At 46.2% G+C, this 26598-nt stretch overlaps 1 protein-coding gene across 2 annotated transcripts in view; it reads right to left on the bottom strand.

The window, feature by feature from the left end:
- Positions 1-2630: 2630 nt before the first annotated feature.
- PTPN11 (protein tyrosine phosphatase non-receptor type 11) overlaps positions 2631-26598 on the bottom strand; it is an 81191-nt gene continuing 57223 nt past the window's right edge. Inside the window, exons 10-16 of one of the 2 annotated variants that reach the window (XM_019467404.2) lie at positions 25644-25775; positions 21430-21596; positions 19912-19979; positions 19267-19418; positions 9474-9586; positions 7547-7648; positions 2631-6652 (exon numbers count right to left, since the gene is read on the bottom strand). In XM_019467404.2, coding sequence (XP_019322949.1) covers positions 7579-7648; positions 9474-9586; positions 19267-19418; positions 19912-19979; positions 21430-21596; positions 25644-25775 — 702 coding nt within the window. In that variant the 3' untranslated portion in view covers positions 2631-6652; positions 7547-7578. The remainder of the gene's footprint in view (positions 6653-7546; positions 7649-9473; positions 9587-19266; positions 19419-19911; positions 19980-21429; positions 21597-25643; positions 25776-26598) is intronic. The other variant, XM_019467405.2, reaches the window with a different exon arrangement.

Raw genomic sequence — 26598 nt, 5'->3', positions numbered from 1 at the left:
GACCGTAAAGGGTCCAACTCGATTTTGGCTCAGGTCATAAAATCACAGTTTGCAGGACGGAGCCCCATGTCAGGCTCTGTGCTAACAGCACGGAGCCTGCTTGGGATCCTCTGTCTCCCTCCCTCTCTGTCCCTCCCCTACTCTCTCTCTCTCTCTCTCTCAATCTCTCTCAAAAACCAACGAACCAACCAACAAACAAACATTTTTAAAAATGTGATCTTGGGGCACCTGGGTGGCTCCGTTGGTTAAGCGTCTGACGCTTGGTTTCAGTTCAGGTCCCGATCTTGCGGCTCAGGAGTTCGAGCCCCACACTGGACTCTGTGCTGACAGTTCAAAGCCTGCTTGGGATTCTCTCTCCCTTTCTCCGCCCCTCCCCCCCTCGCTCTGTCTCTCTCAAAATAAATAAACTTTAAAGAATTAAATTAAACACGTGACCTTGGTGAAGACTGCATTCAGAATGAAATGGCTCATCCCAAGGCATAATGTACTCTCTAAATTATACTAGGAAGTCCTAAGAAAACTGGCCTAGATTACCCAAAACAGTGAATTTAGTCAATGTATTTCAGCAAGAACTCAACAGTCAAAAATGCAATAGATGAATACACAAAGTGGAAATACTAAAATACACATTCTATTTTGTTGCAAAATGCATCCAAAAAGCGCTATTAAGGCCATCCAGTATAGATCATGATAAAGAGAATTATTCTCCTATGTTCAGTGATGGAGATGAATTAGTTGAACAGAGAAACAGGTATTTGCCTTACACATTCATTTTTAGAAACAGATCCACACACACACACACACACACACACACACACACACACACGTTCCCAACCGGTCAGGAAATAATGAGCTCAAGCGACCCCCACCGCTGAATTCTAACTCCCCTCTGTGTCACTATCACTTTAAATTAGCACCCTGAAGACTGTCTACTCCAGTCAGATTGTAACTATCTGCCTCCACGACTACACCACGCTCCTCAAAAGCAAGAACAGTCTTTTGGTTCACCCATTCCTCAGTGCCTAGCCCCTGCAGGAGGATTTCATCTTTGCTGAATGGAAGTGAATTTGAACCCCAAATTCTTTCCAGTCCAGTATAACTACGGTCCCATCAGCTACCTCACTTCAAATCCGAGTAGAACGCGCAAGCCCCCTGTCCCTGAGCGGCCAACAGGTTCTACAGGGCAGTGTCACTTTGTTGCAACCCTCATTTTAGTAGCAATATGTTACATCATGACGTCACTCTGGGATTTAGATCGTCTGACCTCACATGACATGAATATCGGCTCGTTGGTAACAGCTGCTATTGATAAAATGGCGAATCTCCACTTCTGGCTCATTATCATTTGGCCAATTCAGTATTTGGAAGCCTAACTAGTTCCTAAGGGGGAAAAACAACACCTGCCATAAACCCATTCCCTTGAGCTCCCGACCATCCCTTTTGACTGCTTCTCGGGGAGCTAAAGCAAGTGGCTGGATGCAAAGCATACGTGTAATGTGATCCAATAAGAAGTAGGTACTTTCCTCAGAAGCTTTCCACTGACAAGACGACAGAGTCAAATAAACCCTTAGTTCTCGGTCCACGACTGATTTGTTATGGGAACACCTGCTTCATGTTCAATCCACACATTGTCTTGGGGATTTTTCTTGTGAATACGAACTGTAGAACTAGAAGGTTCTTTCATGACATGTGAAAGACAAGATCCTGCCACCGCCTCCAATTAAGGTACAAACCAGGATCTCGGGAAGGATGATGGGGAATGAGGCGTCTGCAGGCCGACAGAGCACTCGGCACCCCCTCCGAGACCCCAGAGGGTAAACACCACCGTAGCACGGAGGTCCTCGGTCCGTGGAAAGCTACCTTCCCGAGGGACAGACACCGGAGCCGCTCTTCAAAATCCTCATCACCTGGAACCGGCTGTCCGGCCTACTCGGGCTTTCCTGCCTCGTCTCGGCAGCCTGCTCGCACCCCAGGTAGAATCACTGCCTCCCGCCCCCTGCAAGGCCCGGTTCCCATGAGAACGTCACCATCGGGAGGGTGGCTTCTATGTCCTCGTCTGGCACTGCAGAGGGGCTCCCTATGTTTTGAATGGCTGGCGGACTCGTATGTGGCCTCAATCTAAAGGGACGAGCTAGGGGCGCCCGGTTGGCTCAGTCGGACGAGCGTGCGACTCCTGATCTCCGGGTCGTGAGTTCGAGCCCCGTGTTGGGTGTAGAGATAAATAAATACACTTAATTTAAAAAAAATAAAAAATAAGTCAAGGGAAGAGCTGGTGTCCTGTGGCACATAATTTACTCCCATGAGCCTCCTTTGCCACCTGTACTCCGTATGTCCACCCAGTATCATTTACGTTCAGTTTGTACGTTTCCTAACCATTACCCGTGTATTTTACAGACATACTTTCTATTTGTTACTTGGAAGTTCTTGCAAACAGAATTCCCTGTCTCCCAAAGCCATTCAGAGTGGGCACTCGATAAATGCTTGAGGAACAGACTCATGCATTCTGTTTCCCAAGTTACCCTCTAGGTAAGAGCTGGTAAATGTCGGCATATAGCCAGTGTAAGAGATTGGCCTATAATCTCAGTTTTTCCTGGACATTTCTGATGCAGTAAATGACAAATATACCATAATATAAGAAAATGGTTTTATTCCTAATTTTTAGTTCCCATACAGTTTACAAATACACGTTTACTCTGATAATACAGCTTCGTAACTAGCAACGCAGTTGAACTAACACCCATAAATACAGGTGGGGAGACCATTAACATCCACTAATGTTTCTCTACATAAACTATTCTTTTCATGTCATTTTTTTTTTAAACAATTGCAAATAGACTACATAATACGTGGGCAAAAAGGCAATTAAGTGAATCTCTTGAAACACTAAATGTATAATAAACAGTGCATATTATCAACATTTACATGATTCACATCAAAATGATGACATCCTAAAACGTATTCCTTTTAAAGGATAGATTTATCAATAAAATATTACATATCTTTTAATACTCTGGTACAATACTTCATATACTGCAGGAAAATTAAATGTAGGTCTAGTCATCAGCTTAAAAAAGGATCCTTTTCTATTAGCTTTTATTAATAAAAGAATCACAATTATGTCATAAATAAACAGGCAAATTATTAATTACATGATTTGAGGTTTAGGATGAAAACTTGTAGAAATTAGTTTGATATACAGTAAAGTTATACAACACACTAAAACCAACTGTTTAATATTTCTGCCTTGTGTGAACTGCCCATAGTGAAAAAAGAACAAACTTTCTAATGATGGAAGATAGAATAAACTAGGTTTTGGAACTTATTTTTCAAGAGCAGGAGGGAGAAAGATTTCAACAAAATTACGGGCTAATACAGATCCTGATAAAGGCATCTTGAAATCAGGGAGGCCATGTGCTTGCTATATAAACCGTGAATCCCCCAACGACATACAGAAAACAGAAACTGTACCGGGAGTGCACTTACGTCTACAGTCTAAGTTTCCCTTATGGATTAATAAGCTACAACAAAACACAATTGCATACCTTTCCACCTTCCCCTGAACTAGAAATAACCCAGGATGTTATATTAGTTCTTCAGATCCCCAGTAAAATAACCCCTAAAAAATAATCTTGATAATCTTCTTGGCTGTTGCAAAGCCACTAGGCTCCATGAAGAACCTACAAACACCAAGAAAGTCATACATTTCTTTTCTCATCCTCATTTAGCCGCATCTGAAGAGGGTAAGAGGGAGAGGATCATAATTTTCAGGAGGGCCACACACTGGATATGAGGTGTCTTTTTATTTGCTTAAAAAAAAGCTATTAAGACTCTGAAATTTGGCTTTTTAAAAAAAACCCTAATGCCAAGTGTCAGATAATTTCTTCACCCCAAATATAAAACCCTATCCTATGCCGATAATTTTAAAATCCTCAACCAGCTATGGGATACTGTGCAAATTTAACGTCTACCGGCCACCCAGAAGCAGGCACACATGTATCGATCACACCTACTTTCCGGGTAACCCGATTCAACCAAGCATGGACTGCTCTGGCCCCGGGCCCTTCAACTTCCTCACACGCCACCTCTTTGGAACTTTCACGTCCACTCCTTTTTAACAGCTGTACCTCAAGCGCCCCCCGTCTTCACCGCTCTCTCTTCCCGATTCCATCTCGTGGAGAGTGACCTCATCTGAGCACCTACCATCACCTCTCACCAAACACATAACAGACCTCAGCAACCTAGGGACTATCGCAATCTTGTCTTGGCCTAAGTTTACATAACATGATGGTTTGCGGACTTCGTGGAGGGAAATCTAAGTGAAGTCAATGTCCTGTAACAAACGAAGCCAGCAGAGACCAAGTGTTTCTGTTTCACGTACAACACAACTTAATCTTAAGCTACAGGCAGAGACGTTAATGCAGCAGGTACATGTGTACAATCGAACCCTTGTATGCTGGTGACACACTTTGCCCCCAAAGTCCAGAGTCTAAGCTACACCACAAAATCAAGGCCAAGGAGGACAATTCAATGTGGCGGTGCAATGGAAAGAACAGGATTCAAGATCCTTGTTGCAAATACTGAACTGGAATCTCTTTCTTTACAGGCTTGACAGGAAGACAGTCGTCACTGACATTCCTCTGATGAGGTAATGACTTCTGAGCCACACCTGTGTTCTAAAGCAATGCTAGGTTCGAGGGACAGGGGACCCGAGGGGGGTGGGGTCAACGCGCATTCTGTCTGTGAAAGTGGCAGCGGAGGCTCTTCCCAAACTTCCTCAGGGTTTCACGGGAGGTAAAGACCTCAGGAAGGAAGTACTACTGGGGCCGGACCTAGTCCTTCCTTTCGGGAGCCAGAGCAAGAAGAATCTGAGTGAAGGAGACGGTCACCTAATGGCAAAGCTGCCGTGTCACTTCATCATCTTTACGAAGCCAACCAATGATACTTTAATTGAAATACACTCACTGGATGATGATTCAACACGAGGCAAAGAGGACGTCTTTGGAGAAGGCACTTCAGGTAGAACGGGAGCAAATCTCACTGCTTGGTTAAAACAAAAATGAGCGACTGCCGATGCGATCTGATCGGCGGCCTCGTTAGGAGGCCCCCGCTTTGCCGCAGCCCGGCCGAAACCACCGGCGTGGAGAGGGCACCGCACTCGCCTCCCTCTATGGGCGCCACGGTGACAGGGTGGTTCTGCCCCCTAAACACACCCATCCTTACGAGACCGGTCTCCCCAAGTGATGGTTCAGAAAATATGCTCAGAGCCAGCAGAAATGGTTCAGGAAGCTTCTAGAAGGCCCTCTGTCCTTCTCTTTGACTTCCAGCTTACACGGGCTATTATACGCCGCTTCGATTTCCCAACGTCACCAGCAGCTTCTACTTTCGCTAACTGCTGCCGTCTTCCCGTGGCACTGACTCTGACATCCGGTTACTCTGGGGGCCCCCCCGTGAATCACACCTCAGCTTCATGCTCTCGTGCCATCCCCTCTTCCTGACTCTGGGCTGGGCCCATGCCTTGCTCTAATCAACAGGGGGCAGTAGAAGTTCTGGGTTGAAGTCTTAAGAAGGTCTGGCAACTACTGCCTTATAGCCTGGGGAGCTCTGAGCTGCCACGTAAGCGGTCCAGCTACCCTGCTGGCCAGGCCACTTGGGGCGGCCACATGGAGGAGAGGCCAGAGGACCTGCAGAGAGAGGCCCAGCCACCCCAATGTCTCGGCCAACCGGCTGACCGCACGGGCGACACCAGCGAGAGCACAGGAACAGCTCGACTGAGCCCAGCCCAGGCTAAAGAACAATGAGGAAGGGGAAAAAAAAAGAGAATTGTTTCAAGCCATTTCGTTTCGGGAGGGTTTGTCACCGACAATCCATAAGCACAACACTGCTTGGTTGTCCACAGATGCGGTTTTTTTTTTTTTTTCCCCTGAACACAAGACAATCACTCAAATGAAAAGAAAACATGACAAACATTTCCCACCACATCCTTCTCAGTCAACAGGCTGAATGGTAATTGGTCATCTGCTACGAAGAAAACACACCTTCTATCCTAAGTCTCCATGATTCTTTTTTCCCATGATTTTTTTAATGGCAATGCAAAAGTAGACAGATTGTCGACTTCCGACAGTCTGGGGGCACTGGCTTTAATTATCATTTAGCCAAAAAAGAGGCCATCAAATGAATTACCCACTGCTGGATAAGCAATGATACCTGAACCTGTTCTCACTCCCACGGGATGCTGTTACCTTTCCCAAAACGTTTTTCCTCTTACAAGCGCTCTGTCATCCCCCACAAAGAGAAAAATGATTGAATTTTTAAGATTATAAAAAGGGGAAAAAAATGCCAAGAAGTAGAATTTGAATCACCATCATCTGCCAAATACAGAGCACAATTTAACTGCTTCCTCAATTTAAAATAAAATTCTCTAAAACAGAACAGTGTCTACATTGTAGAGATGATTTCTTCGGATGTGAGGAAATGGGTAACTGGTAATCAGGTATTGTTGAGTTAGAATACAGTGGTCTTTAAATGGTTTTGAATTTTGCCTGTCCAAAGGTAGTCGGCCACGACACAAGCCTTCCAAGTTCAAATTCATTCTTTGCAGAAACTTTCTTGCATCTGTTCTTGATGTTTTTAGGGAGAGGGTGAAAGTCCACATCTGGGGAAGAAATAAGTGAGAATTTTTAAGGAGCATGCATCTAAAAGTCTCTCGAGGCATTAAACCATTTTAAAGTAGATTTAAAGCTTTTAAGTGTACTACCCATTAAAATGGAAATTTCAACACGCAATATGGAAACTGAGCTGCCAACACACATCACACACCTGGGTCGCCGTCTACAAAGGTGACCGACAGGGAAGAGACAGACAAGGGAGAGCAGTTCCCAGTGGCAGAGCTGGACGGGATGTGGAGGTGAGCGGGGCGGGGGCCCGGGGAGGCCAGCGCCCTGTGTCGCACAGCCAATCGGGGGCCAAGGGGGGATGAGAACCCGGGCGTCCTGACTCCAACCATCCGGAGCTGTGTCCCCCCCACTTCCCGGGCCCCCACAGATCATCTCCGGGCACAGCTCGGGTAAACCAACTCTAATACAAGTGCAAACAATGGGACACCTGATCACCAACAGCAACCATCCCTGAGTACTGAGTGCCAGCTCTGCTCCCCACAGAATTAACTCTGCATTTGGCTTCAATCCTTAATGAACTCTAAAGTAAATCCAGCTGAGAGAAAAGAAGTTTAGGAAGAGAAAAAAGAGGCTGGTTTGTAAAACTCAACGATGGTACATTTTGCTAGAACACTCACAAATTAGCCGCCTGCTTAAAAATGCCACAAGTGATAGAAACAACTGGGGAGCACTTCCATTTAAATACCTCTTTCTGGGGTGCCTGGGTGGCTCAGTCAGTTAGGTATCCGACTTCAGGTTAGGTCATGATCTTGCAGTTGGTGGGTTCGAGCCCCGCGTCGGATTCTGTGTCTCCCTCTCCCTCTGCCCCTCCCCCACTCATGTCTGTCTCTCTCTCCCTCTCTCAAAAATAAATAAACATTAAAAAAATTTACCGATTTCTGTACTGAAGTCTTGGTGGGTCTTCTCATCTGAAACTTTTCTGCTGCTGCATCAGACCTACGTTTTCATAGACTCTGGCATTATCTTCTCTCATTCTGTAAAGAAAAACAAAAAAAGCATCAATAAAAACGCAGACCATGCTCTCCAAGCTTACGTGGCATTTACAAAGCACATACCACATTCTTTGGGGACCAGATATGGTGCAGACACAGCCCCCAGGAGCTAACATTCTAAGACGGGCTGTAAGACATAAACATACAGCAACATCAAGCTAGAAGTGAAATAAGAGCCTTGAGTCCCTGTGCTCTCTGGGGCTGGAGGAAAACAAGCCGTCTTCCTTGAGGGCAGAGCAAAGGAGGCTTGTATGATGATGAGGCCTTTAAGTAAGACCTTGAAGCACGGAGACATGTGCACATAGAAAGGACAGGTATTACATTCAAGCAGAGGGATCTCTTGGGCAAGAGACCCAAGAAAGGCAGGAGCAGTGTGGTAGGGACTATCCTTCCATTCAGCCCGGATCCAGCTACGAGATGGGGAACAGTAAGGGTGAGGCTCAGTGGTAGTTTAGGGCCCTGGGATGAAGGGCCAGCACATCAGAGGCCAGACTCCATTCTGCTGAGCAGGGAATGGAAATCAGAGCAGTCCAAGGGGATGGGGGACCCAGTCGCTGGGGGTGCCAGCCTGGGCAGGACAAGACGAAATGAGCAGAAGGGGCCCAGGGCCCGGGGTATCCTGGGTCTGAGCCCTACAAGGAATACGATGGGAACAGAGAGGCAGAGGACCTGTTGCCCAGGAAGGCCAGTGGTAAAGGGATCGTCAGAGTTAACGTGTTCTGCCGTTACTCAGGGAAAGCTTTCGGGCAAGGACTCAGAGCCCTGACGTGCCGGTGCTGCTGCAAATGACTGCAGGTAGCAATTTAAAATATCAGCCTTCCCCATCAGTCCACCGGGGAAGGAAAAAGGAGGCAGAAGGAAGGGGCGACTTGGTGGAGAGAATGCTTTCGCTGTATAATTTCATTTCGATGTTAACTACAAGCCAAATGTAAATACAAGCCTCATATTTGCTATCTAAAACGTTTATACAGAGTATTAAAGTCAGCAGGGGTTTAAAAATCCACATCAGAAGCAAACAGAGAGAAGACTCTTGGGGGAAAATAAAAAGTAAATGTTATACCAGAGACCGATTTCAGAATATACAGAAGAACAATAACTTACAACTGCCGTTCACATAATCGATTTAACAAACGTTTTCCTAACACGTTTTTAGCTTAAACAAGGGGTGGGCACAGTTTTTCTGTAAAGGATCTGAGGGTAAACAATTTCATTTCTGCAGGCCATACTCAGTCTTGGGCATATGATAGTCTTTGCAATGCCTTTTTGTTGTTGTTTTTTAATATAACCTTTTAAAAACCATTCATGAGCTGTGCAAACACAGGCCATGGGCAGAATTTGGCCTGGGGGTTGTAGTTTGCGGACTCCTGGTTTAAAAGCCCAAAGTAGATTTCTGTTGCCTGCTGACTGTGGAAAATTAGCAGAACATGGCAGCACTGAAACATTAATAGTCAGTTTATTCACTTTTACTTAGCAAAGAGTCTCAACGCATCAAAAGGGGCAAGTTACTTACCTTTGCTGTCGATCGTTAACAACAGGTGTTATCTCCACCCCGTCAAAAGAAAAATTCAATGTTCTTAGAGAACACCACCTGCTACACTTACAGCTTCAAAGAGTCATAGGCGGTGTACCAATCAGCTTGCAGTTTAGGTAAATTAAAATTTTGTTTAGAAAGCTGATACACTCGCGCATCGGTTGGGCAACAACAATGTGCACCCATGACAAGCGTGTGCTGCAAAGACCTGTTGTTTTGTAAGCTTTTCTGCAGGACTGTATTCAGGCAGAAAGGATTTCCTTCACTCCTACTTACTCTGCGCAGGATGGTGTTGGAGTACAAGGCGGGAGGGGACTCTGATCTCCACTTGTCTGGTCCGTGAGAGAATACTTAATATTTGTATATTCGTGCCCTTTCCTCTTGCTTTTCTGAAAGGTGAAGATTGCATAAATGAGGAACTGGAATGTTTTAAAGGAATAAAGAAGCAAAGGTGGCATTTCAGCAGACAGATGGGCAGACAGGCTGAACCCTGCATACTGGTAGGCTGACCAAATGTTAGGGAATTCACCTCCCCGGTGTAAGTGCACCATACAAGTGAAAAATACTTTTGAACCTTACAATTCAAAAGCACAGAGTCATGCATTAACAGCTCACACTATCAAAACCAACTGTATCTATTTCTGAGTTAAGACAGAATTCACACTTTCTTTGCCACATTAACATCTAATCATTTCATAGTTCGCTTGCAACATTTTTAATGATTCTCAGATAAACAGTCGGGAAAAGAGCTCTAGAAATCAATTCACTACAAGTAAAAATGGCACACAGGTACAAAAGATAGTAGCACTCTTGACAGAAACCGTCACATGCCTTATCGTACCTTTCCTGCCTCCCACCCCCACCCAAGGAAAGACCCTGGCACTTCAAGACTTTATTTTGGGTTCCAATGATACTCTTGGGAAAAAAAAAAAATTGGCAAAGAAAACCAGTAAAATATAATCTCATCTCAGATGCAGAGTGAACTATATTTGGTAGGAGTCCCAGTTAGATGATTTATCACTCTTCGTTCCTAAATTCACCTAGAAACAACCGATTCTGAAAATCTAACTCACCAAGTTGTCATCATTATATAATGTTGCCTTCATTCGAGGATTATTCAAGAAAAACAGCAAATATCAGAAAGGGTACCCACATCAAATACTGATGTACAGCAGTGACTTTCATTTGCCGCCAGTGAGAGGGTAAACTGGGGCACAATTAGGCAGAACTGGAAGTACTAATCAGTATCTGGTAATAATAAGAATACATCCCTACAGGGCCGCCTGGGTGGCTCGGTCAGTTAAGCGTCCAACTCTTGATTTCAGGCCAAGTCATGATCTCACAGTTTCGTGAGTTCGAGCCCCACGTCAGGCTCTGCGCACTCACAGAGCCTGCTTGGGATTCTCCATCTCCCCCTCTCTCTCTCTGCCCCTCCCCTGCTCACACTCTCTCTGTCAATAAACAAACAAACAAACTATATCCTACAATCTTGAACATCTGCTTCTTGGGAAACCCATACACATAAGCCTAAAAGAGCTATACAAGGATGTCCAGTGACATGTTATTCTTAATAATGTCTACAACAAGAGAACGAATCAACGTGATATACTCATACCATGAAATAATATGCAACAGTGAAGAGGCACAACAGAAAGAAAGACTGTGTGTGTGTGTGTGTGTGTGTGTGTGTGTGTGTGTGTATCAAAACAGGCTTCATAATCAATGGTAAGTGGAAAAACACAAATCATAGAACAATGAAACAGTACGATCCTATGTGATTAAACATTCTAAATATATAAAACAGTGTTATCTATTGTGTATAGACTATTGGTATTTGTATCGTAAAATATAAAAAAAGACTACAAGCCCAGCAACTGCCCTGGGGTTCCGAGGCGTGCACTTGGGGCTGACAGCTGTACCTGCCACATTTGATTGCTGTTATAAAAGAAAAAAACAAAACAAAACTTGGAAGAAATAGGATAAAGCAAAAACGGATGATTATAGATATACTACTGTTATTTAAATGTTTTGAATAAAACATAAAACAAGTTTAAATCCACTGGTGAAGTGTCTTCTTGCTCTCCTGACTCAGAACTTACCCCCAAACAACAGCTAATCAAAAGTAGAAAATCTTATTTGACATACAAGAATTGTTACAACTCCAACCTATGGAGTATAAAGCATCTCATCCCGTGTGAACTTGGGACCAACATACAAAGGAAGCTGGACAGCCTGAAAGATTCAATGACTCTTCACAGAAAAGGCTTGACGTTGGCAGGAAGCTGGCTGCTTGTTGGCCACCACTTCCTCGTGCTGTCTGCAACCGTGTGCAAAAGGAAACATCCTAAAGGGCAATAGGGTGACAGGATGCAAAGTGCCTGGGCCCTCGGATGACCTCGGATGACCTTGGACGAGCAGAGTTGCCCACTTCCTCCCCAGCTGCCTGCCAACTCGGATTTTTACGTTAGAAGAGAAATAAGCTTCTATCTTATTTAAGCCACTATTACTCAGCCTGTTGAAGCAGCCCAACCAATTTATTAACTGATCAAGCAGCCATTACACATCTTAGAATCTAGGGAAGAAGTTGCAAAAAAGATATCCAAACAGAAAATTTCTCTACGTAGTATTTTAATGCTTTGAACAAATGTTTTTAAAAATCTAAAGGCTGGGGTGCCTGGGTGCCTCAGCCGGTTGAGAGTCCGACTTTGGCTCAGGTCATGATCTCATGGCTGGTGAGTTCAAGTCCCACATCGGGCTCGCAGAGGTCAGCACAGAGCCCTGCATCAGCTCCTCTGTCCTCCTCTCTCTCTGCCCCTCCCCACCTAGCACTCTCTCTCTCTCAAAAATAAACCTTTAAAAAAAAATCTAAAGGCCTTGAAAAGCAGTCACAGATTTTTAGCACTGCAATAATGACTTACACAATAAACAATCTTTTAAAAGATGTAACTTAAAATAAAATATTAAGTGGAAGACTTGACAGAGAACGGCTCTTATTTTAAAACTTATTCTGGGGGCACCTGGGTGGCTCAGTCGGTTGAGTGTCTGACTCCTGGTTTCGGTTTAGGTCATGACCTCATTCGGCTCAGGTCATGAGTTCAAGTCCCACATTGGGCTCCACACTGACAGTGAGGGGCTTGCTTGGGATTCTCTCTCTCCCTCTCTCTCTGCTCCTCCCTGACTTGTGCTCTGTCTTTCAAAATAAACAAATAAAAAATTTAAATATGCAATCAATAACCTGAAGCATAAGCTTGCTTTCTACTCAACACATTTTTTTTTAATTGTGGTAAACGAAAAACAACATATGATAAGATACATGCTCTTGGGCAAAATTTTGAGTGTACACAGCACTGCCCAGTATATGTTCTTTTTTTTTTTTTAATGTTTTTATTTATCTTTTTGAGACAGAGTCAGAGCATGAGCGAGGGAGGGGCAGAAAGTGAGGGAGACACAGAATCGGAAGCAGGCTCCAGGCTCTGAGCTGTCAGCACAGAGCCCAACACCGGGCTTGAACTCATGAACCAATAAGATCATGACCTGAGCCGAAGTTGGGCACTCAACTGACTGAGCCCCCCAGGCACCCTGAGTATACGCTCTTGATGTACAGCAGGTCTCTAGAACTTTTTCATCTTATATGACTGAAACTATCTACCCACTGAACAGCAACCCCCATTTCTGCCTCCCTTCTACTATCTTTTTTTCATGTTTTATTTATTTATTTTGAGAGAGAGAGAGAGAGAATGAGAATGAGAATGAGAATGAGAATGAGAATGAGAATCCCAAGCAGGCTCTGTGCTGTCAGTGCAGAGCCCGACTCAGGGCTCAATCTCATGAACCGTGGGATCATGACCTGAACTGAAATCAAGAGTAGGGTGCTTAACCAACTGAGCCACCCAGGCGCCCCTCCCTACTACTTTCTTGGGAGAAAAAAAAAAAAAAAATCAGTATTTCTACATAAAGTGATTACAAAAGAATTTTCTAACAGGGAATAATTAATAGAAATGGGACAGGAATTATTTCAATGAATTAAGTGGCTCAAGGAAAAGCATAAAAATGTTGGAGCTTCTCAGGCTTATTTAGAAAGAACAAGAAATAAAACTGATCCATAAATCAGTTGAGTTTATTTCTTAGGACTGTGACGGCCCAGGCTGTCCTTATAGAACAAGAAAAATTCTCAAGGGATTGGGGTAGTTTTGGTTTTGGGGGGTTGGAGAGAGACTTGTTTCAGAGCCTTAAAAAACGATCTGAAATTGATCTATCCTTCACCTAAATTCAATGACACAGCATAGTTATACCAAACCTTCTGTAATATTTATAATAAATCTTATAGCCTTGCCAGCTGACACAGAGCCAAGGTTGAGAGGAGGGTTCAACCACAAGTCTCTAAAATCATCTGGCATTAAATATCTTGCCATATGAAGTAAATCCAGTGAATTCTTTAACTTTAAGTTACAAAAAAGCCCCGGGCTCCTGGCTAGCTGTTGGTATCAGGGTCGTGAGTTTGAGCCCCACAGTGGGCATGAAAAAAAAAAACAAAAGAAGATTAAAGGGGCACCTGGGTGGCTCAGTCGGTTAAGCACCCGACGTCAGCTCAGGTCATAATCTCACGGTTAGTGAGTTTGGGCCCCACATCAGGCTCTCTGCTATCAGCTCGGAGCCCACTTTGGATCCTCTGTCTCCCTCTCTCTCTCTGCCCCTCCCCCACTTGCTCTCTCTCAAAAATAAACATTAAAAAATATTTTTTTAATTAAGAAAAAAAATTAAGACTATGAAATAAAGCATATATCAATTTACCCCAAAAAAGCCCAAAAGCCAGGAGTAGAAAGAAAGGGTCAAATGAAAATGCTCTTGTCTAAGTTACAGAGCAACAAGATACTTGTGCAGAATGTTCTGAGCTCAAATGTCAGGATTACAAACACCTTGACTCCTGCCCACATCTCATCACAAAATCTTACCGGTTCTGCTTCTCTTTGTGCTGACCATTAGCCCCCACTGTCCTCAGCTCTCATCAGCTCTCACCTACACTGGTCCCCCTGCAACTGCTTGAGCCCAGAGCCCACAGCCCACACCCACTCCTCACTCTCAAGCCAGGGCCCTATTTTCAAAACGAGGATCTTTTTATGTCACTCCCCTGCTTCAAAATCCTCGGTGACGTCCCATTCCCCTCGGGATAAAGTCTAAAATCATTAATATGCCCTGCAAGCCCCAAGCTCTCAAGATCAGATCTCTGCTTACATTTCCAATCCCACCCATGACACCCCCCGGCCCCCACCCAACTCCCTCTACTCCAACCACACAGCTTTCTTTCCATTTCAGGAACATGACCACTCATAGCCCCAATGTCCAGCACAGAGCGTGGCATGCAGCACAGCCTATTTTAATGGATGCAGGAATGAATGAACAAAGGTGAGAAGGCCTCTTGATTGCACCAAGGAGCTTGAGGAAGATGTGTGAAAAGCACAAGCCCAGGGAAATGAATAAAAAAGACAGGACAAATGTAGACAAGGGCCTCACGGTAACTCAAACTTTCCGTCTGGTGAAACTGGAGTTTTATTGAGGCAACAGCCACGTCTATCTTGTTCTGTTATATCCTCAGCATCTAATCATAGTGTCTGGAACACAAAAGGCACCCAAATATTTCTTAAAGGAGTAATACCCAACGAAACATTTAATGAAAGAGAAGGAGCCGGATGCTAACTGCCAGCACAGGCCAGCTTCAGTTTTGCTGGCGACAACCGAAATCTAGCACAGCTGCATTTCTATCCTGGCCCGTTGGTGATGGCAGAATTCTTTTTTTTTTAATGCTTATTTATTTATTTTTTGAGAGAGAGAGAGCGCATGACCAGGTGAGGGACAGAGACAGAGAGAGAGAGACAGGGAGAGAGAGTCCCAAACAGGATCCATACTCCGCGCAGAGCCAGATGTGGGGCTCAATCTCACAACCGTGAGCTGAAATCAAGAGTCGGACCCTTAACCGACTAAACTGCCCAGGCACCCCTGATTACAGAACTCTTAAAGGTATCTTCTGTCCTGCAGTATGATGCACTCAGAGAACGCCACCCAGAGTCTCTACGCTGCAGTTAAAGGATGCTCGATGTGGGATGTGGAATTCTTTCCTTCAAACAAAGGTTGCCCACATGGTAAATTTGATTCTCATGGGGGTACAGGCAAGCAGCTCTGAAACTATTTCGCATGTATACTAGGGGTGAGCAAATGAGCAAATAAATTGTAGATCATGGGAACAGGTTTCCCCCAGTTAGAGAAGTTACAAATTAGCAAGGGGAAGGCTAGTCTGAGCCTTGGGGTACTGAATGACAGCCAGAGACATCAAGATGCACTGAGGTTTAGCCTATATATATATATATATATATATATATATATATATATATATATATATACACACACACACACACATAGATACAGCGACAATTATTGATATTTATGCATACGTGCATTAGTATACAGACGTTATTTCCTAGCACTGTCTACTGAGAGGGCCCAGAAGCAGTAATACCCAGTAGCAATAAGCATACCCAACACCCAAACCTTCATTTTATTTTTGTTTTTATTAAAAATTTTATTTTTAAATAAATTCTCTTTTTTTTTAACGTTTATTCATTTTTGAAAGACAGAGTGTGAGCAGGGGAGGGGCAGAGAGAGAGGGAGACACAGAATCCGAAGCAGGCTCCAGGCTCTGAGCTGTCAGCACAGAGCCCGATGTGGGGCTCAAACCCACGAACTGTGAGATCATGACCTGGGCTGAAGTCAGACGCCCAACCTACTGAGCCCAACTGACTGAGCCAAAATTTTATTTTCAAATAAGCTCTAACTCACAACCCTTGAGATCGAGAGTCGCATGCTCTACCGACTGAGCCAGCCAGGTGCCCCCCCAAACCTTCAATTTTAAATACCTGTCTTTAATAAACAGAACTGGGGCTCCACAGAAAAATGGCCAATTCAAAGGCTAGGAGAGGGGAAACAGAAGATGAGCCCGGAGCATCTCGCATGCCAGAAAGTGAGCAAGTGCTCGAACATAAAAGGATAGGGACACGTGAAAGGGACACAGGAGCCGATCTGAAAACGTGCCTCACTCGCACCTTCCCCTGGACGACCACCTGTTTTTTGCTTCTCCTCCTCCTAATGCTGTCGCTACTTCCTGCTTCCTTCCCCAGCCCGCCGGTCCCTGACCTACTGTCTTTCTTCATTTACCCTTGTCAGCAAATTCCTTCATTCCCAAAGGTCCTTAACTCTTCAGAATTTTGAAAATGATGGCATTTAAAAGAATAATCATGGGGCGCCTGGATGGCGCAGTCGGTTAAGCGTCCGACTTCAGCCAGGTCACGATCTCGCGGTCCGTGAGTTCGAGCCCCGCGTCAGGCTCTGGGCTGATGGCTCGGAGCCTGGAGCCTGTTTCCGATTCTGTGTCTCCCTCTCTCTCTGCCCCTCCCCCGTTCATGCTCTGTCTCTCTCTGTCCCAAAAATAAAAAAAAAAATAAAAAAAAAAAAGTTGAAAAAAAAAAAATTAAAAAAAAAAAAAAAAAAAAGAATAATCAATGATCCCGAATGAGTTTCATCCTTCTGCTCAATTTAAAACTCAGATGGCTTTCCTGTTTACATCTACCACTTAAGCTTTCTACTAGACGAAGGTACTTCTTACTTTACCACGAAATCAGCTAGTAAGTTCGAGCACAGAATCAAACAGTACAATGCAGAAAACCACATGTTATAGGATCTTATTTTTAGGGGCGCCTAGGTGGCTCAGTCGGTTAGGTGGCCAACTTCAGCTCGGGTCGAGATCTCGCAGTTCATGAGTTTGAACCTGCTTAGGATTCTGTGTCTCCTCACTCTCTGCCCCTTCCCTGCTCATGCTCTGTATCTGTCTCAAAAATGAACATAAAAAAAAAATTTTTTTAATGAATCATCTGGGGGCACCCACGTGGCTCAGTTGGTTAAGAGTTCAACTTTGGCTCAGGTCACGATCTCACAGTTCGTGAGTTCAAGCCCCATATCAAGCTCACTGCTCTCAGCGCAGAGCCTTCTTTGGATCCTCTGGCCCCCTCTCTATCTGTCCCTCCCCCACTCTCACTCTCTAAAAAATAAATTTAAAAAAATTTATCAGCCTGACAGCTCGGAGCCTGGAACCTGCTTAGAGTCTGTCTCCCTCTTTCTCTGCCCCTCCCCACCTTGCGTTCTCTCTCTCTCTCTCTCTCTCTGTCTCTCTCTCCCTCAAAAAACAACAAATATTTTTAAAAAATTTTTTAAAAAGTATCTAAAAATGAATACTCTAAGACACCTAAGTGGCTCAGTCAGTTAAGCGGCCGACTCTTGATTTCGGCTCAGGTCATGATCTCATTCGTGAGACTGAGCCCAGAGGCAGGCTCTGTGCTGACAGTGCGGAGCCTGGAGGCTGCTTAGGATTCTCTCTCTCCACTCTCCCTGCCCCTCCCCCACTTGCATGTGCACTGTCTCTCAAAATAAATACACATAAAAAATTAAAAGTAAAAAAAATAAGTAATAATGAATAATCTAAGTCAACACATTTTTTAGACTCTGAAGCCTCTTAGACCAAATAGCAGTTAACGTGCTGAGGACAGTGCTGGCACCTGTCAGTCCCAAAAAATACAGGCTGAATGAATGCATGCATGCAAGCACTCTTGGGGTGGGATCATCAGGGACATTCGGTTTCTAGATTCTATAATACTTCAATTATTACGGAACATTTTTGTCTACTGCCTCCTGACCCCCCAAAAAAGGGCAGCAATAAAAGCATTTTTAAAGAGGCTCCTAAATCCAAATTGCAACTCGAGATTCAGGGTCAGAGAGACTGGATGTGGTAAGGAGAAGATCTGAAGTGCTATAGAGGCTGGGAGAGGAAGTCCCGGAAGTCTCCAGAACAAGGATAAATACCAAACCTTCTGAATGAAATGAAGAGAGCTCCTTCCCCAGCTTTTCCACACAAGATTACATTATGTGCTTCAAGACATTCCTGACTATTCTCCAATTTGTACCAACTGTGCTACATTCTCTTTGTATTTAGTACGAGATTCTTCTCTGTGAGCAACTTTATGCTTTAACTATTCCTGGCCCAGATTAAGGGTAACTGGAAGACAAAGAGGAAAGAGCCTATAGTAACCATCTAAATATTTCATAACACCAAGTCAGATTTAACACACTAAAGGTCGAAACCAGTTACCTGTTGACTATTTGACCTTGCATTTCGATACCTACGCTGTTTCTGAAGATGTTCTTTGTACAATGAAACAATCTAGTGTCTTCACGTGAACTGAGAACGTCCTAGGCTAACTAAGAGGTATCTTACTTGGCTAACCAGGCTCCGATAACGCGGCTACCAGTCTTTCGACTCGCCGGCAGGTGCCATTTTGCGAAGCCGAGTTCTCTGGAAGGCAATGAACAGGGTAAAGCAGGCCTGTCTGCAGTGGAGCAGCGGGGCTGGCGAGGGGAGGGGAGAAGCACAGATCCCCAAAAGAGCAGTCTCATTTCCCTCCTCTCAGCGGATTTCTAATTAACTCAGCTTTGTGTCTGTTATGAATAGCTTCACATGGAAAGGCTCCAGTTCCACATTCTTCTTCATTATGCATGGCTTATTAAAATTGAAATCTCACTGTTTCCAACTCAACCAAATTGATGGTTCAAACTGCTGTGTGCAATGAAGAGTGAAGCATTTCGTTTAAAAGATGGGATCAGGGTAAAGACGGCCCGGATCAAAACTGGAACAGGCTGGAGACTTCGAGGCCTTCGGTTCCAAACCCGCCATGTGAAAATCCCGGGATTTGCCTGGGAAAGTCCTAACCTTTCCACGTGGCCGCTGCCCAGTCAGCCAGGCCAGGACGATGGCAGGGCGTCCATCCCCACGGTACCCTGTCCTGAGAAGTCAGAGTTGTGAAGTAGGGAATGGTTTGAGAGAGGCCCTTCCTGGCTGGGAACAAGGTTCCCATTCCCAAACAGTGACAGTCGGCTCTCAGGGGCCCATCCCGCTCAAAAGGAGAGCGTAGGAGAGCTGCCCAGAGGAAGAAGACGGAAATCTGCCCGCCAGGCCCTCTGGGTCGCATACCTGCTCTTCTTCAATCCTGCGCTGTAGTGTTTCAATGTAATGCTGAACGGCCATATAGATGAAGCGGTACTGAGCTTCCGTCTGGACCATCCCTGACCTCTGAGACCGCACCATCTGAATGGTCTTGGGAACATCGATGTCGCAGTCGACACCTGCAAAGCAAACACCATGAAGCACCAGGACAAACTGCAGGGCCCGGATGAAAACGCACAACTTCTGGCAGACGCAGAGATAAAGCAAATGTTCCAACTGGACGTGTTCCGAGGGCTACACTGGCCTTCCGGGCGATACAAATGATCCCAGAAGATTAGCTGAGAAGGTGTTGGAGGTCAGGAACCCCCCCACTTTCCAAACGGCACCACCCCACAACATCCGCCAGGACGAGGGGCATGGGCAAAGACCACCGCTGCATATTCAGCAAAAGACCACAGCACTGGGACCCACAGCTCCAAGGCTCCGTTTTATGTCGAGAGTCAAACAGAATCACTTTTGTTCCCTCGCAAACACACTGGAAGTCAAAGTCCTGAGCCTAGATTTTGTGAAAATGTTTTAACATTCGGATTCCCCCCAGGCTATTTTCACCAGCATTTTCCTTCCATAAACTAAAAACAGGAACTATAGCTTCTTGCCCTCCAGATGACCTACCTTTCTCTCTGATGATGTCAATAAGGATATCAATCACAATGAACGTCCCTGTCCGGCCAATTCCAGCACTGTGGGTAGAAGGACAAAGCAATGACAATGGAGTCATTCACGGGGGTTTCAGACTCAAAACCAAGCTAGTAATATTAACAGAAACGATGTCTGCTCTTGGGAGTATTTATAAGATTGTCTATTTGTATTTGAGAATAGATTAGCTAAGAGGGCTTGGGAATTGGTCCAACCTATACTTGGAGCCCGGCTTCTCCTGTACAACGTGCCGAGGCAAGTCCCATACACTCTGGACCCTCAGTTTCCTCATCTGTGAAATGGGGATGATAGTATATGCCTTACAGGCTTGTTATATGCATCAAACATTAGTAATGTATGGAAAACACAAAGCACAGAGGCCGGCACACAGCAAGTGCTCAATAAACAGTAGCTTTTTGTGTTTTAATTTTTTACTGTTTCTTTGTTTTTGAGAGAGAGAGAGAGACAGACAGAGCGTGAGCAGGGAAGGGGGCAAAAAGAGAGACAGAGACACAGAATCTGAAGCAGGCTCCAGGCTCTGAGCTGTCAACAGACAGCCCGACGTTTGGCTCGAACTCACAAACCATGAGATCATGACCTGAGCCGAAGTTGGACGCTTAACCGACTGAGCCGCCCAGGCGCCCCAACAGCTTTTTAAAAAGGGAATTAAGTTTCACATGCAGCTACTTGTCCAACACATGGACGAGATCTGGGAAACTAAACTTGCCCCAGCAAAACCATGAAGCCCAGATGTGGGCACTAGAGGCTGTAAACTGTGGCGAGAGGCCATGGGCGTGGCCTTCGGAGGCCTGTGTGGGGAGTGGTCCAAAACCTTGAAAGTAAACAAGTATATTATCGGGGAAACATGCACCTTATTTCTGTGGCAGGAGAGAATACAGCCGTAATTCAAGTGATGAATCCTAAGTCACTATATTAAAAAAGGAAACTGGGGGCACCTGGCTGGCTCAGTCGGTTGGGCATCCGAGTCTTGATTTCGGCTCAGGTCATGATCTCATGGTTTGTGGGTTCGAGCCCCATGCCATGGCTGTCAGCACAGAGCCTGCTTGGGATTCTCTCTCTCTCTCTCTCTCTCTCTCTCTCTCTCTCTTCTCTCTCTCTCTCTCTGTCTCTCCCTCTCCCCTGTGCATACTCTCTCTCTCTCTCTCAAAATAAACATTAAAAAATATTTTTAATAAATAGAAATAAATAAAATGGAAAAACAAGCAAACATTACGAGACTACATAAGGGCTGTCTGAGAATAAGGATGATGCTCCCCCCTCTGCCCTGCTACCACCAATACCTGGCAGTCCCACAGGACCTAGGAGAAATACACTCTCGGGGCAAAGTGTCCCTCAGTGCAGTCTATGCATGCCTCGAACAGAGATTAAATTTTTCTCACAGGTAAAGAGCTGGGGGTGGGTAGGTAAAAACAAGCCCTGGGCATTAAGAGACAGGCCAGGCTGCAGCCTGGAGAGGTGGCAGGGGCCAGTCACCTGCAGTGAACTACCACAGGCCCCGCGTCCATAATGCTCTCTTGCTTATGGTGGACCTCCTCCAGGAAGTCCAGCACGCCCCCGGGGTCACTGGGCACTCCGTGGTCCGGCCAGGTCCGAAAGTGGTATTGCCACACGGTTCTCTCTGTATTCCCCTGGAGTAGAGCCAAGAAAAACCAGAAAAGAATTAAATAAATCAAGGGGTTGAGGAATCGCCCCGTTCTGATCTTTCCCAGAGCCGATGTGAGCCAACTGCTCCATTTAAAGGTCATCTTTGCAACTTTCCCAGATCATTCCTCCTTTTGGATCTGGCTGAGCAACCCTGGAGGCAAGTCTCTGCTTCTGACATAAACCAAAATGTCCAGTATAGCAACGCGTTCCTCAGGAAGCTACAACCTGCATCACCTCTCTGAATCCTCAGCGGCAGGCAATGCCTCCTTCCCTCCTCATCCACGCGTAGCTCAACTCCAGAGGCAACTGAGGCCCCTGGGTCCTGGGGCTCTCTTCCCAGCAGATGAGAAAACAGCTATCCCCTCAAGACACATTTGCCTCTTTCTCTTTTTATACCCAGCCCTCCTTCCCTCCCCCAAAACATCCACTTTTATTACAGTATCACGGTATTTTAAGTTTCTGTGTAGTGCAAAGTAGGTAAAAAGACAGGCTTTGCAATCAGAAGGCTGGGTTTTAGGCCCAAATCCCAGCATTCATTATCACTGTGGTCTCCAGACATCTCTAAGCGTCAATTTCTTCACTTGCAAACGGGAATAATAAGCCCTCTCACAGTAACTACCGTGAGGATTAAACAAGACGGATAAACACACAGCCACTACTTGGCAGCAGCAAAAGACTCAGCCACTGATGCTCATCTAAGGAGAGGGGCCGTTAATAAAGGTCAAGACTACAGACGACCGGCTGCCTGGGTGGCTCAGTTGGTTAAGCGTCCGACTCTTGATTTCAGCTCAGGTCATGATCTTACGATGCGGGAGCCCAAGCCCCGCATCGGGCTCTGCACCAGAGCCTGCTTGAGGTTCTTGCTCTTCCTCTCCCCCTCTCTCAAAACAAATAAACATTAAAAAAAAAAAAAAAAAGAGTACAGAAGACCAAAAGTACCGCGTTCCGGATCTACCCGGATGAGGCCACTGTAGCAGCTCTGTTCACTGCTACGTGCTCACTGCTACATGTTCGCGCTACGGATCTGAAGGCAACCCAAGCTACTGACATTTTAAAGGAGATTTTAAAGGAGAGAGTAACTAAGCCCGGGTCCACCACCAGTGACTTTCAAGACATCCAAGGAATAGGAACCAGAACTAAGAGCTTTTCTTGAAGTACGTGCATTTAATTTACCAATGCCACGATAAAAATTTTTCTCAATGTTACCAGTTGGCTAAGGCTCAGGGGCCACATGGGTCACAGAACAATCAGGGAATGAGACCCAGCTGCCCTGCACATCCATGCTCCTCCTCCTGGGTAAACCTCTGTCCCAAGAGATCTCCGCCAGGCAGTTAGGAGTTGAAATGAGATCGTGTCATAGCACTTTAAAGAAAAAATGTAATGTGTTATATAAAAAGCAGGTAACACGTGACCAGCAATTCTGGAGAAACAGTCTGTCCCGTGTCAGCACCTGAATCCACGGGTATAAAACACAAACCCAAATGCCAAACTTTCCTGTACCTGTTGTTCAAAAATCTCTGTTAACAAGAATACGGATGGTTTATTACTAAAACTGAAGAAAAATCCACCTGCTACTCAGAAACGCCTGATAACAGAAAGATGGGCGGTTAGCTCTAAAACTGAACACACCTACGTGTAATCTCTGGCTAGCGTCCCCTACATCTCTTCCATTTCTGTTGCTTCTGCTGTGCTTTTCCAGCTTCTCTCTCCATCTCTGCAGCAGAGTAAACCTCCCCCCACCCCACCGTCAGCAGAACCACACCCCCACTGACATCAGAAGTTCTAGCAACTGGCCGGGCTTCCAGTTGGCTTTGGTCCCCTGACCACCTCATGGAACTCAGCAGACTGCCGGGCCCTCGTCTACTCTCCACCCGCCTCCCCCTGCCTCCTTGTTGGGCTTGGGCGCCACATACTATGCTGACAAGCCCCTCCGCTGCATCCCTCCCCTCCCTCCACCCTCACTCCATCCACTCCATCCCCGGGAAAAGCCCCAAGCCTGGGCAAAACCAACCACCCACCTTCTCTGTTTTGTACCTAAGGAACAGGGATTGGTGTCACTAAGTGTTCACGTTCGCCACCTCAACAGGGCGCTCAGCACTGCCCGAAATCGTGCTGGATTCCCCTCTTCTCTGCTATTACTACATTACCACTCAATACTTTTTCCACCTTCCCACATAGTTCGTCTCTGATTCCCAGTTGATGGCCTGGCCTCATAGAGAACAGAGAGAAAATCCGTTTCAGCTCCTTTACCTGCATCTGTGGCCACCTTCTCCTCTTCCCGTTCTGCTGTCACAGAAGGACGAACCCTCCATCCACCACGATGCTCTGGGTCCCACCTCTCTCCTCGCCCAACCTCCGTTCCTGCCTCCCTGCCGTCTTCGCTTTGACGTCTCAAAGGCATCTCACAATTTGCGTGTCCAGAAGGCTGCTGACCCTCCCTCCCCCCTCAAATCCACTGCCACCAACCCCACGCTCTCGCTAGAAAACTGGCGGTCATCCTTAGCACCGGCCTCGACCCTTGTCCACACTGTCGCCAAACCCCTTCTACTCAATTACCTCCAGGAGGTCCCCTTCTGTCCACCGTGCCACCTTTCACCTGGACGATTCAAGCCCTGCCATCCTGCACACCTTCTGCCAGCGTTTCTGGCCTCGTCACAGCACCACCGCCCGCTGCGTTTGGTTCTTCCTCCTCCTCCTCCTCCTCCAACTGCCCAACTGTGCCCCACGTCCCGCAGGCGCCACCTCAAGGCATCCGTCATGTCCATCACTCCTCTTCCACGTTTGTCCTGGCATATTACATGCTATTCATTTCCAAAGGCGGGAATAAGAGGCAAAACAAGAAAGACCAACTGCCAGAGTCCCTGGGATCTGACCTAGAGGGGAGGCCGTCAGACCCGGACCCCCGCAGCGGCCTCCTAACAGGCGTGCTGGCCACTCGGGCCACCCGGCCTGGCCTAACCCCACCCGAGGCTGTCAGACACCTTCCTGGCACGCGGCTCTGTGTGTGCGTTCGCTTGGCGCGCTCACCGTCATGGGCTCCGGGCTAACCACCGCATGGAGTTCGCATTTCTTAACATGAGGGTTAAGACTTCCCAACTTGGTCCCAGCCTCTCTCCAATCTATCCCCTCCATCCCTCACTTGCCTTCACTCCCCGTAAATCCCGTTCCCCTTCCATCTGCACTGCAGTGCCAGGGCTCACGGGGACACCTCCCTCTGGGAGCCCTCTCTCCATCGTCTTCTCCGGTGGGAACCTCACTCAGAAAAGCCCCGCCTCTTCTGAGACAGTCTCCCTGACGCCCCGGCTGGAAGGACGCTCAGCCTCTGCAATTCCATGCACTTCGGATTTGTTACAGCCCGCGTCCGCTCTGCAGCGCGGCTATCTGTTTCTGTGGCTTCTCACGGCTACGCGATTTTAATTCCTTGAGGACAAAGGCTTCATTCGCCTCTGTGTCCCCAAAAGGCCTTGAGAAAGTAAGTCCCCTCTCATCATGAAATTAAAATGAATCCAAATCCAACACCGTTTTGTAAAGTTAGTCACTTCAGCAACAAACTTAAAGTACGTGCGGTTAAGATCTGATGCCATGGAATCTGATCACTAAACAGGCCTCAGGGGCTTTACACTTGCTGCTCCCACACCTGGAACACTCCTCTCCAGACGCTCTAGGTGCCTGGCTCCCCCACCTTCGGCTCAAGTGACACAGCCTCAGAGAGGTTACTCTGATACAGCAAAATCTCCCCGATTACTCCATCTCTGGTACCCAGTCACTTCTACCGAAACGTCCTGGAGCCCTTGTAGACTGAGCACAATCGGAAAGCTTAGTCGGTTGTTTATTCTTTAACCTTCCGTCTCCTTAGGCTCTGAGGGCAGGAACTGCACCTGTCTTGTTGCCACTGTACCAGTATGCATCTGGTACACAGAAAGCACCCGACCCGTGAGCGAACGAGAGCATGGATAAATGCAAACGTGGGTAACCCCAGGACCCTGGATTGGTGCACACCATGACCAGCTACCAAAGTCTCTAAAATACGACAATATACTTACTTGTCCAACCTTCGAAAGCTTAAGTTCTCTTAACGTATAGTCATGAGCGGCACTTTCTTTGACGTTCCTAACACGCATGACACCATATTCTTTTAGAGCACACTCGTCAGGCCAGTATTTGACACATTTACTCTGGAAGGGATCAGAAAAAAGAGTTAATCTCTGTGAACTCTGAAATGAAAAGCCCAAACCAGCGAAAAAATAAATGTGCGAGTCCTGCTTAATAACCAAGCTAAAGAAAATGCCCTGTCTGGCATCTGTTAGAGTTTCAAAGAAAGGGAAAAATAAGTTCGAATAAGAAAAAGCAGGCGCTTGGAAAGCCGGGGAGAAAGGGGGAAGAGAAGTCAGCCTTTGCAGAGTCGTCTGATCTAAGATGCAGGTGAAAAGAGGGTCAAGGATTGTTTATTTATCTCTAAGGAACCAAAGACGCAGAGTGAGGGCCTAGCCAGTTTGAGGGTTCTGCCCAGCCACCGCTAAATTCTGGATTCTAGGGATCTGCCTGTCACTCCGCAGGGGAGCCAAGCAATCACTCTAGAAATGGATGGGCTGCCCAAAGAGCCACCCTGTCTGATTCGCTTCCGTACCCGCGTAGGAGGACTCCGTGCCTTATCTAACCCAAGTGTGAACAGCTCCAGCACCGAAAGGCAGCGATGCGGCTTTGAACCAGCTGCTTTTTCTATATCCAGATCCATCTGATACCTACTACACACGTCACCTTCGCTTAACTGGGTGCCTGGGAACGCCAAGCCCGTAATAGCTGCTGGCTTCAGAGCAGACAAACCGAAAAATATGGCACCAAGTAAATCATTCTTGTTGCCAAAGAGGAAGATATGTAGCTCAATGAGAGAGGAGTCTGTATGTATTTGGTGATGTGTCCTGGGCAGAGGATGTTTTTGCGTTTTGGTCTTTTCTGGGAGTGGACTTTCCACAACCACCAAGATACCGACTGAAAAAC

This window comes from Panthera pardus, unplaced genomic scaffold (genome assembly GCF_024362965.1).
Source record: "Panthera pardus isolate Hobbes unplaced genomic scaffold, ASM2436296v1 HiC_scaffold_15, whole genome shotgun sequence".
Lineage (NCBI taxonomy): Eukaryota > Metazoa > Chordata > Mammalia > Carnivora > Felidae > Panthera > Panthera pardus.
Note: the sequence above shows the minus strand (reverse complement) of the source record. Positions and strands in the feature narration are given on the sequence as shown.